This window comes from Bos mutus, chromosome 27 (assembly GCF_027580195.1).
Source record: "Bos mutus isolate GX-2022 chromosome 27, NWIPB_WYAK_1.1, whole genome shotgun sequence".
NCBI classification, from domain to species: Eukaryota; Metazoa; Chordata; class Mammalia; order Artiodactyla; family Bovidae; genus Bos; species Bos mutus.
Genome location: NC_091643.1, coordinates 18359076 through 18371533, shown reverse-complemented (window position 1 = coordinate 18371533; position 12458 = coordinate 18359076). Strand labels below are relative to the sequence as shown.

At 36.5% G+C, this 12458-nt stretch overlaps 1 protein-coding gene across 4 annotated transcripts in view; it reads left to right on the top strand.

Annotated features, from left to right (window-relative positions):
- Positions 1-12458, top strand: part of WRN (WRN RecQ like helicase) — a 127607-nt gene that overhangs the window by 49098 nt on the left and 66051 nt on the right. For all 4 annotated transcript variants that reach the window (XM_070364311.1, XM_014477622.2, XM_070364310.1 and 1 more), the window contains 5 exons: positions 1646-1721; positions 4256-4323; positions 4600-4708; positions 5301-5369; positions 9515-9597. In XM_070364311.1, the coding sequence (XP_070220412.1) occupies positions 1646-1721; positions 4256-4323; positions 4600-4708; positions 5301-5369; positions 9515-9597 (405 nt within the window). The remainder of the gene's footprint in view (positions 1-1645; positions 1722-4255; positions 4324-4599; positions 4709-5300; positions 5370-9514; positions 9598-12458) is intronic.

Below are 12458 nucleotides of genomic sequence, written 5' to 3'. Positions count from 1 at the left end.
TTGTATGTGCAAACTCTAGTAAAGAATCTGTTAAATGAATTTTCTGTCATTTAAGTATAAGTGATAATACTCATTATGACAAGCTGTAGGCATCTTCTCATAGAGTAGAATGCTCTCTGGAGCTAGATTTCTTCAGTGTTGTAATACGGAAAATTTAAAATACATTTCATAGATGGAAAGTATATGAAAATGTTAAAGGTTTTGCCCTTTGTTTTCTTGTATTAAAAATGGACAAATATTCATTTGTTTAGAGGTGGGTTTTCTTGACTCTTTGCTTTGATCTTTCTTGGCTACTCATGAATCCTTCAACTTGAGGAAAAAATGAAAATCAGTGGGGTGAAGTTAACATAACTCCATTCTGCTTTGCAGTTGGAATTTTGATCAGAGATTTTTGGTGGAGTGGTAATTAAAATGAAGGTTTTACCTGTGGGTTTTATTTGTGACAGTAAGTAATTCCAGCTTACTGTTGACTGAAAATTGGTTATATTATAAAATTTGGATTGCTATTTTGTTTGCCATGGTTGGCTCTAAATGTTAGTTTTTAGAAGTATAACAAATTCCAACACATTGTATTTTTATGAAGCTAGCGAAAGTGTGAATCGTAGCCAAGTTCTTATACTTAGTATTAAGAAATTAATCAAACAGTTTATCTGGAGTTGTGCCTGGTACTCAAAGGAAAAATAAGTGTCAGTTCAGTTCAGTTGCTCAGTCGTGTCCGACTCTTTGTGGCCCCATGAACTGCAGCACGCCAGGCCTCCCTGTCCATCACCAACTCCTGGAGTTCATTCAAACCCATGTCCATTGAGTCGGTGATGCCATCCAACCATCTTATCATCTGTCGTCCCCTTCTCCTCCTGCCCTCAATCTTTCCCAGCATCAGGGTCTTTTCAAATAAGTCAGGTGCTCTTCACATCAGGTGGCCAAAGTATTGGAGTTTCAGCTTCAGCATCAGTCCTTCCAATAAACACCCAGGATTGATCTCCTTTAGGATGGACTGGTTGGATCTCCTTGCAGTCCAAGGGACTCTCAAGAGTCTTCTCCAACACCACAGTTCAAAAGCATCAATTCTTTGTTGCTCAGCTTTCTTTATAGTCCAATTCTCACATCCATACATGACCACTGGAAAAACCATAGCCTTGACTAGACGGACCTTTGTTGGCAAAATAATGTCTCTACTTTTTAATATGCTATCTAGGTTGGTCATAACTTTCTTTCCAAGGAGTAAGCGTCTTTTAATTTCATGACTGCAGTCACCATCTGCAGTGATTTTGGAGCCCAGAAAAATTAAGTCAGCCACTGTTTCCACTGTTTCTCCATCTATTTCCCGTGAAGTGATGGGACCAGATGCCATGATCTTAGTTTTCTGAATGTTGAGCTTTAAGCCAACTTTTTCACTCTCCTCTTTCACTTTCATCAAGAGGCTCTTTAGTTCTTCTACACTTTCTGCCATTGAGCAAACTCTGGGAGATGGTGAAGGACAGGAAAGCCTGGCATGCTGCAGTCCTTGGGGTTGCAAAGAGTCAGACATGACTGAGTGACTGAACAACAACACAGTAACTAGATTCTTTAAAAGAAGTCAATAAAATAAAACTTCCTCTCACTTTGTGTACCTTTATTTTAACATAAATGCCCATTTTATTTTAAGACTGCCTGTTACCAAGACCTACTGAAAAGCAAATTAACTGCCTCAAGACCTACTTTGGCCATTCTAGTTTTAAGCCGTGAGTATAGTCTCAGTTAATTAAATTGCACATTTACTGTTTTCTTTACAAACTTTAAAAGACAAATAATCCATCCAGTGAACAGTAAAAGTACAACTTCATTATTGTTTATATATGCTACACTGTAATTTTTCTAAGTGAATTATTTTGAAGTAATATTTATATAAAATTCATATCTGCGTATTGTTTTTATAAGTGAGGAAAAATGGTTTTCCTTAAGATAGAGTTCTGAGTTTAAATACATTACTAAATTCATCTTAAGTTAATCCTGACATTTATTTTATTACAAAAGTATCTGTGTGCCTTTTTTGTGCATCTTATTGTCTATTCTATTACATATTGATGTAATAGACATTCATAAGACAGTAGTGTGAAAAACAGTGATAATCATATCTGTTTTAACATAGTCAAATGTATTTACATCCAAGGGAGCACACTTGTAAGTTTTAAAATGAGAGGAATACAAATGAGATGAAGAACAAGTAAATTTGAATAAAACTGTTGGTAATAGGAATGTAAAAATCTATACTGTTTTTTTCTCTTCTGATCTTAAAACATTTTTTTTAGATTAAACTGTGTCCTACACATAGTACACATCAATGTACATATCAATGAATTTTCACAAACCAGACACCCTGTGTAGCCAGCATTCCGATAAGAAAGAATAGATCATTATCAGCATACCAGAAGGTCACCTTCCCAGTTGTTTTCCCCTCAAAATTTTATTAAAAGAAATTTCAAAGATACATGAAAACTTCCTTCTGATTTTTTGTTAACCCTGTAGAGCTCCTTCACCCCTGCCAGATGTTCAGTGGTGTGTCAGGGAAGGTTGGAGAGGTAAATCCAGAGGGCGAGGCTGACATCATCAGTTTGTGCGATACACAGTGCTAACCACCTGTCAATGTCCTTCTCTATCACAAATCCAAAACTGAGATGCGTTCAACCAAATGACCACATGACCACATGACCAAATGACCACAGTTCTACCCTCAATGCCACAGGAGGCTTCAAAAGCACTCTAATTAACAAAAAATCAGAAGGAAGTTTTCATGTCCCCCAGCTGCCCTACAAGAGGTTTGCTGTTACAAATGTCACAAAACTTGGATTATGTAGCCTGGAAGTGAATTGTACCTATATATATTAAAGAAAACTGGGGTTGAGGGGGCTTCTCTGGTGGTCCATTGGCTAAAACTTCACACTCCCAATGCAGGGGGCCTGGGTTCAATCGCTGGTGAGGGAACTAGATCCCGCATTCCACATCTAGAACTCAGTGCAGCCAAATAAACATTAAAAAAAAAAAAAAAGAACTGAATTGTACTGTGGATTTTTCTGTCTCTTGCAATTCTCTCATTCTGTTTTATACTTTACTAGCATTTGTATGTTACTGGCAATTTTTGAAGATGAGGTGTGAGATGGAAGAGGAGAGTTCTAGGCTGAGCCCTATGGGCAATTCTGATAAATGATGAAGAATTACAATCTTCTGAGTCATTCCACTGCACCATTGCAAAAAAAAACGGTCTAAGGAAAAAAAAAACAACAACTCCTCTTTACAATGAAAACTACTCCACAATGGATTTTGCACATGTAAAAAAAAAAAAAAAAAAGAAATTTCAAAGATACAGTAGTTTTTTTTTTTACTACGAATACTTGTATATTCACTATTAATTCACTATTAGCATTTTAGTATACTTGCTCTGTCACATATTGATTATCTGTCTATCCACTTTTTAATCCATTCAATTTTTATTAATAAAATGCATCTCAAGGTAAATTGTAGGCATCTTTACACTCTGCCCTAACTACTTCAGCAGGTAAATCATTAACTATAGTTAAATATTTATTTTACTTTTGAACTAAAATTTGCATGTAAGGAAATGGTTAAACTTAAGTGTTTAACATTGGCAAGTCTTAAGTGTACACGCACACCTGTATGTAACCTAAACCCTTTTTAAAAGATACTACATTACAATCACTCCAAAAAGTTCCCTCATTTCCCTTCTTAGTCAGTCCTTGCACCTAGAGCATTTCTCTTATTTATTTAAATGAGTGATTCTGTTGGATATCTAGATTGAAGCTTGGAATTTATTTTATATTTTAGATATAGGTAATAAAATTTAATGCAAATATAAATGGAAATCCTAGTTGTTCAGTCACCTTGAATGGGAAGTTGGTCAAGTGGGAGTTCTGTTTTAAAGCTCCAGAATTCACAGTATTTTTATTGAAACTTGGAAATGTGAAAGAAATTCTGGAGGAAATGAAAAAATAAAATGGCTTTATCACATATCGATTATTTGTCTATCCATTTTTTAATCCATTCAGTTTTTGTTAATAAAGTGCATCTTGGGGTAAATTGTAGGCATCCTTACACTCCCTTCTAATCACTTCAGCAGATAAATCATTAACTATAGTTAAATGTTTATTTATTTATTTTACTTTTAAGTTAAAATTTACATGTAAGGAAATGGTTAGACTTTACTTGTCTCTTCCATTTCTTATTAGTAAAACAGTGCAGCATTTTGCTTTTCATCCTCCAGGGTTCAATGGAAAGTGATTCATTCTGTACTGGAAGAAAGAAGAGATAATGTTGTTGTCATGACAACTGGTAAGTTGTACTTAAGCAAATAACCTTATCTTTTAAAAAATAAAGCTTCAAGATTTTGAAATACTTAATCTTTCCATAAGGTATGTATGTATACAAATGGTGTAAATTGTAGCAGAGAATGAGCTGAGGGTAGATGCTTGAATTTTGCACGAATTAACTCTTAGGTAGGTAGCCCATTAGTAGTGACTGTTCATCTCATGCAAGTACATTGTAAGAAGAAATCAGAGTAACAGCGATCTAATTTCATTTCTCTGAGTGTATTATTTTTATTTTAAGGGTATGGAAAGAGTCTGTGCTTCCAGTATCCGCCTGTTTATGCAGGTGGGATTGGCCTTGTCATCTCTCCCCTTATTTCTTTGATGGAAGACCAAGTACTTCAGCTTGAGTGAGTAAGGCTTTCAGAGCCACATTGCCACCTTTTTTTTTTTTTTAACTCCTGTGAAAGAAATAGTTGATTTATCTTGTGTGTTAAAATCTAGTTCCTATTAACACATTTCTAATATACTGTTGCTTTGTCTTTACTAGTAATATGACACTTTAGTGGAAGAGTGTATCTTCTTTCTTGAGTTCTCTGTAATTTAGGGCTACCAGATGACCCCCTGCCCCCAAATTTTTTTTAAAAAGCAAATTTTATGCTGGTTAACACTACATATCACAAAATTCTTTTCTCTGTTGGTTACCCTTCTTCTTTAGCTTGGTATGAAGTATATACATAGAGGTGTAGTTTTCCTTTATGAAAAACATTTAAATTCCTTCAACCTGTGCTTGCAGTCTTTTTGGAAAATCCACCTTAACAACCACCTTCCTTCTAATATAGCCATTGAAGGAATTTATTTACCAAGTTAGTGAGTTACAAAAAGAGATTGCAAAGAAGAGAAATGTACATCATTATAACTTTTTGTTTCTTCTCACTTAAAAATGAAGTTGATATTTGTAGTGTGCACATGATTCCAGGATGTTTGTGTTTCTTCTTACAGAATATCCAGTATTCCAGCTTGTTTTCTTGGATCAGCACAGTCAAAAAATGTTGTAGAAGATATTAAATTGTAAGTTATTTATATGATTCCTGATCATGTTGTCAACTGTCTGTGGTATTTTTCTCAGTGGAAAAACCTGACTGAACTTTTTAGCCTACCCAATATATTGAGATTCATCCATGTTGTTACATGTACCAATAGTTCATTCTTTTTTATTGGTGAATAGATTACATCATGTGGATATGCCATAATTTGTTTATCTGTTCACTTGTTGATAGAGATTTGGATTGTTTCCAGTTTGGGGATTTTACAAATAAAGATGCTGTGAGCATTTGCATGTTTTGTGCTTACTCGCTCAGTCGTGTCTAACTCTTTTCGACCCTGTGGACTGCAGCCTACAATGTTTCTCTGTCCATGGGATTCTCCAAGCAAGAATACTGGAGTGGGTTGCCATGCCCTGCTCCAGGAGATCTTCCTGACACAGGGATCAAACCAGGGTCTCCTGTATTGCAGGAGGATTCTTTACCCACTGAGCTCCAAGGGAAGGCCTGTGCTGAATCACATAGTTATTCTGTGTTAAGTTTTGAGAAACTGCCAGACTTGATGAGTGGTTGTACCATTTTACATTCCTACTAGCAGTGTCTTAGAATTCTAATTTCTCATCTCAGCCATCACTTGGTATGGCCAAGTTTTTAATTTTAGCCATTTTAATAGAATGTCAGTGTGTATTTTTAAATTTTTTTAATTTAGTTTTGTCTGTGCTGGGTCCCTGTTGCTGTGCGGGCTTTTCTCTTGTTGCGGAAGAGGGGCTGCTCTCTAGTGGCGGTGTGTTTGTTTCTCATTGCAGTAGCTTCTCTTGTTGCTGAGCACAGGCTTTATGGTACGGGGGCTTCAGTAGCTGTGGCACGTGGGCTCAGTCATTGCCGCTCCCAGGCTCTAGAGCACAGGCTCAGTAGTTCAGCACATGGGCTTAGTTGCTCTGTGGCATGTGGAATCCTCCGGAACCAGGTACTGAACCTGTGTTTCTTGCATTGACAGGCAAATTCTTTGCCACTGAGCCACCAGGGAAGCCCCTCAATGTGTTTTTCATTGACATTTCCCGGCTGTTTATTGTCATCCTGCTTATTTAACTTATATGCAGAGTACATCATGTGAAATGCCAGGCTGGGTGAAGCACAAGCTGGAATCAAGATTGCCAAGAGAAGTATCAATAACCTCAGATATGCAGATGATACCACCCTTATGGCAGAAAGTGAAAAACTAAAGAGCCTCTTGATGAAAGTGAAAGAGGGGAGTGAAAAAGTTGGCTTAAAACTCAGCATTCAGAAAATGAAGATCATGGGATCTGGTCCCATCACTTCATGGCAAATAGATGGGAATAGATGGGGAAACAGTGAGAGACTTTATTTTTGGGGGCTTCAAAATCACTTTAGCTGGTGACTGCAGCCATGAAATTTAAAGACCCTTGCTCCTTGGAAGAAAAGCTATGACCAACCTGGACAGCATATTAAAAAAAAAAGCAGAGATGTTACTTTGCCATCAAAGGTCTGTCTAGTCAAAGCTATGGTTTTTCCAGTAGTTATGGGTTTTTCCAGTAGTTATGTATGGTTGTGAGAGTTGGACCATAAAGAAAGCTGAGTGCTAAAGAATTGATGCTTTTGAACTGTGGTGTTGGAGAAGACTTTTGAGAGTCCCTTGGACTACAAGGAGAGCCAATCAGTCAATCCTAAAGGAAATCAGTCCTGGATTTACATTGGAAGGACTAATGCTGAAGCTCCAACACTTTGGCCACCTGATGTGAAGAACTGACTCATTGGGAAAGACCCTGATGCTGGGAAAGATTGAAGTCAGAGGAGAAGGGGACGACAGAGGATGAGATGGTTGGATCGTATCACCTACTCAATGGACATGAGTTTTCGCAAGCTCCGGAAGTTGGTGATGGACAGGTGTGCTGCAGCCTGCGGGATTGCAAAGAGTCGGATGCAACTGAACTGAACTGAAGGACTAATTATGTTGAGCATCTCTTTATATACTTTTTAGCCATCTGTTTATGTTTTTTTAAAAATCTGTGTATCTTTGATGAAGTGTTTATCCATCTTTTGCTTATTCTTTTTTTTTCACTTGTGAATTTTGATAGTTTATATTATACATTCTGAGTATAAATCCTTCACTTGCTATATGGTTACCAGACACTTTCTCTTAGTTTATCATTCCATTTTTCATTCTCTTAACAGATTAGTGTGTGTGTGTGTGTGTGTTAAGTTTCATTTGGGGCAAAATGAGGACTGCAGCATGGGAGGCAGCATCTTAGTTCTTAGAAACTGCTCCAAAGAGGCAGTGGGAGGAAAGTCAACATACAAGATTTTGGTGAAGGCACACCATTCTCCTAACAGTTTGAAAAGTATCAGGTTTTCATTTTTATAACGTCCAGTTTGTCAGTATGTTTTTTTATGGATTTTGCTTTTGCTGTTGCTTTTTGGTGCCTCACTCAAGGTCACAGAGATTTTCCTTTATATTTTCTTCAAAAAATGTTATAGTTTTATGTTTTACATGTAGATCTATGATCCATTTTGTGTAAATCTTGTATATTATATCAGGTATTGACTGCAGTTCTTTTTTTTTTTTGACCTAGGCACATCCATTTCTTCCAGCTCCATTTGTTGGAGATTATCTTTTTTCCACTGTATTGCTTTTGCACCTTTGTAACAACTAAATTGAGTAAATACACATGGGTTTATTGCTGCAGTGTTTATTTTCTGTTTTGTCACTGTCTGCCTTGATTGGTGTCTCGATTACTGTAGCTTTATAAGAAATCTTGAAATCAGGTAGTACAGGTCTTCCACTTTTGTTTTCTTGTTCTTTCAAAGTAGGGTTTGTTTGTTTTTTTTCTTCAATTTTTTTTGGGTCTATTCTAGGTTCTTTGTATTTCGATATCACCTTTTCAACTAAATTGCGATTTGGGATTTGATTGGGTTTACTTTGAAAGTAGCTATCTAAAGAATTAGCTGTCTTTATAGTTCTTATCACTGTTTTACCCTGAAGAACTGATGCACACTGAAGTTAATACTTGCCTAAGATTACTTAGCTTGTAAGAAATAGAACTGAGATTCAAACCTAGATAGCCTGGCATCAGAACTAATTAGACTACTGAGTCAATTTCATGATATGAAAAGCATAACTTTTTTTCTTAGATGTTTTCTACCCATTCCTAGTGAAAGCACCATGCCTAGCACACAGTGGATTAAATATTTTTAAGTGGTTTCATAAAGAACATTATTTTATTTTATTTAATTTGATCTATGTCATCATTTGATAGAATGGAAAAGAGACTCTGTACCTATTTTGCCCTAGCCCTAACCTTCATTGCACACATTGTCTTAATTAGGATTCTGTCTGCACAGAATAGAAATCAATCAAACGTTTAAACGAATATCAAATTTTATAGTAAGGATACAGGAATGGCTTGTGGATCCCTATGAAAAGAAATTAGCCAGCCCTCAGGAAGAGACTGGAATCAGTATTGAAAATACAATAGGGCCTTCTTTTTTTAATCTAAATTCTCTGTCTTCCTCTTGCTTTCTCTCAGAAGGTAAGCGTTCTCTGTTTTTCTAGTCACAAAATAGATTGCAGGTATTTTTCATTTACATGTTACAGATCTTGCTGCTTGGAGACTGACTGGTTGTTACTTGGTTAGACCCTCAAATTCTAGGACGGAGACTGACTAACTTGACCTTAGTCTGGTTTCATCACTGGCCCAAGAAGATGTGGGCAATAGAGCAGAATATACAGGAGAAACGTGGGTGCTGCGGGTATAATTGTGGAGATGGGATCAACTGTGTAGGGTAATGGGGTTGTCATTCTCCAAGGAAGGTGACATGCAGGTGGATTGCTAACATATAGAAGGTTTACTGTAGGCTTGATCAGTTAACTCAAGCACTGCCATTTTGGGGCTAGACTGCTGGAAATCAGAATCTGGCTTCTAATGGCATCTTATACTGAGTACTCTCTGACTGGTGTTGCCATGTTTGTTTTGATGAATTGAAATGAAATCAGAGAACAAATATATGTGTATATGTCCACACATACAATATGCATTTTGTTTTTATTAAGTGGTGTAATGCATTATTTAAAAAAATTATACTGTGTTATGGTTTTCAGTTATATTCATTGTGTGATTGTTTTTACATTTCCTATTTCTTTGTTTGTTTTTACAGAGGCAAATACCGGATTGTATACCTAACTCCAGAATTCTGTTCAGGTAACTTGGAGCTGCTTCGGCAACTTGAGGCTAATATTGGTAAGTGGGATGATAGAATCTTTATAAGTACTTGTTAAAGTGAGATATTCTTTAAACTTGTGGATGGATCCAGCAAATCTCTGTCTCTCCTGTCCTGTCCCACAATTCCTTTTGCCCTAGAAAGTAAGCTCCTGGATTATAATTGTCTATTTGTATACCTGTTTTCTTCTACTGGACTATAAACTTTTTAGGGGAAAATGCTCTTCTTATTTATTTATATTTCCTTCAGTGGCACCTCACTCCAGTACTCTTGCCTGGAAAATCCCATGGATGGAGGAGCCTGGTCAGCTGCAGTCCATGGGGTCGTGAAGAGTCGGACAGGACTGAGCGACTTCACTTTCACTTTTCACTTTCATGCATTGGAGAAGGAAATGGCAACCCACTCCAGTGTTCTTGCCTGGAGAATCCCAGGGATGGGGGAGCCTGGTGGGCTGCTGTCTGTGGGGTTGCACAGAGCTGGACATGACTGAAGCGACTTAGCAGTAGCAGTATGTTACTGGCACATAGTAGGCATTTAAATATATTATTGAATAAATGTTGAATCTTGGATTCTATGATATTATAATTTCCTTTTTTTGGTATTCTGAATCTTAATCAATGTAGTGGTTCTCTACTCTTACTGTTCATGAGAATCACCTTTCAAACTTTAGAAAATTTCAGATCCTCCAACTTTGAAAATTGTGATTTAATGCACCTGCTATGAGGTTGTGGGAGCTGTAGTCTTTTCACTGGTGATTCTGATGTGTGATTTTCAGGTTGGAGACCACAGTACCTTTGACTATTTTTTGTCAGTGAGTACAATTAATTTTAAAAATTACATAATATGTCATCCTATTTTCTAGAAAATGTAAATAGAAAATTAGTCAAAAGCTGGTATTGTCTTTGATGTGTGTGCTAAAAACATTTTTGTCTTGTTTTTTTCCCTTCTTGATGGTCAGGCTCAGCTATCTAAGAGCTACAATCACAGATTCTATTGCAGTTGTTCATGTTCCAAACATTAAGTTAAACCAGACAATCTTTGCTGTCTAATGTAATATGATCTCACTTTATGTGTTAAAATAATTCCTAGCACTTAAAGTTTTTTTAAACATTGTGGTCTCTCATTTAATGGTTACTTGCAGATAACTCTGGGAAAGCATTTAACAGTTATTCTCTTAATATAATGAAAACAAGTATTTATCTTTTAATATGTGTTAAGTATCAACAAAAGAATGAGGGCAGAAATTAGCATTTGATTAAATATATTATCAAAAAGGGCGACCATCAGCTGTTAAACTCCCTTATTGGCATGTTATATTTTTACTTTTAATTTAAAACAAATTTGGTGTGTATCCTATTAGGTTGTATAAAGTTCTTATGAATATTTCAATTCAGATTAAAATCAACAACTCTAGATATATAAACTCCATGATTTTATTGCAAAAGTTAGGGTCTATGTACCTAGTGGTCTGGATATGTTTTGTTCCATTTTAACATTTGCTTTGTTTCTGTGATGGATTTAATCCAATATTTACTTAGAGCCTCTTGATAGGTTGTTCTAATTCTCTGTTTTAATTCTTTGTAAAGGAATAAATTATGAACACTGCAATTATTAGAGCTGAGTATCTGCATAAGATGGATGAAAATGCTCTTTTTGGGTGGCTGTCAGTGTTGAACAAAATAGGATAAATTCTCTCAAGTATTTTTATTTAACTTTCATTTTACAATGCTTGCAGCAGTGAATATACTCAGAATTTCATTTGTACAGTAGTTTTGACATTTAGCTATTCTGATTTATGATTTTTATGAAATGCTATTATTTAAGTAGTGTGGGTTTATAACAGAAGCAGCAAGCAGAATTTTATATAGAGACACCTTAAAAGCAAATGTACCTGTAATTGTCTTGTAAATTTGGGAATAAGGCTTTAATGACTGATGTGCCAAAATGAAATATATCCTGGACCTGGGCAGACACTTGGACTTGCACATTTAATGGGAAAGTTGGCAGAAGCTTGTAGCAGCTGGTTGTGAGGGACAAAGTTTAACTCCATTAAAAAATAGTAGTTGTTGTTTTAGTTGCTCAGTTCTGTCTGAGTCTTTTCCTATCCCTGCCTACTAGACTACTCTGTCCATGGGATTTCCCAGGCAAGAATACTGGAGTGGGTTGCCATTTCCTCCTCCAGGGGATCTTCCTGACTCAGGCAGCGAACCCACATCTCCCACATCTCCTCCATTGCGGGTGGATTCTTTACCACTGAGCCACCGGGGAAGTGCAAAAGCTAGTTAATCAAACTTGTGATTTTAAGGAGGGTTTTAAAATGAAGGAGCTGTTATTCTTTGTTTTAACCTATTTAATTTAAAATCTGGGTCATATAGTTTCTAAAGCCAAATAAATATAGTGGTAATATTGAATGTTTCCCACTCATCAGTTAATAGAATTTTGATGTGAATCAACCTGGATTTGCTCAGATTTAGCAGGGTTTTCTTTTTTTCTTTCCTTCTTTTTCTTCTCCAACCCTGTTGTAATTGGTAATCTCAATGAATTGTAGTTATATGCATGTTTCTCTGTCTCTTCCTTTAGAAATGTGAGCTCCTCAAGATCATGAATTGCATTTTACTATTATTTTATTCCTAGGGAAGTGTTTGGAACGTAGTATGCATTTCCCCAGGTGGTGCTAGTGGTAAAGAACTTGCCTTCCAATGCAGGAGACAGAAGAGACACAGGTTCGATTCCTGGGTTGGGAAGATCCCCTGGAGAAGGAAATGATAACCCACTGCAGTGTTCTTGTCTGAAGAACCCCATGGACAGAGAAACCTGGTGGGCTAGTCCATGGGGTTGCAGAGAGTTGGACATGACTGAGCGACTAGCACAATAACTATAA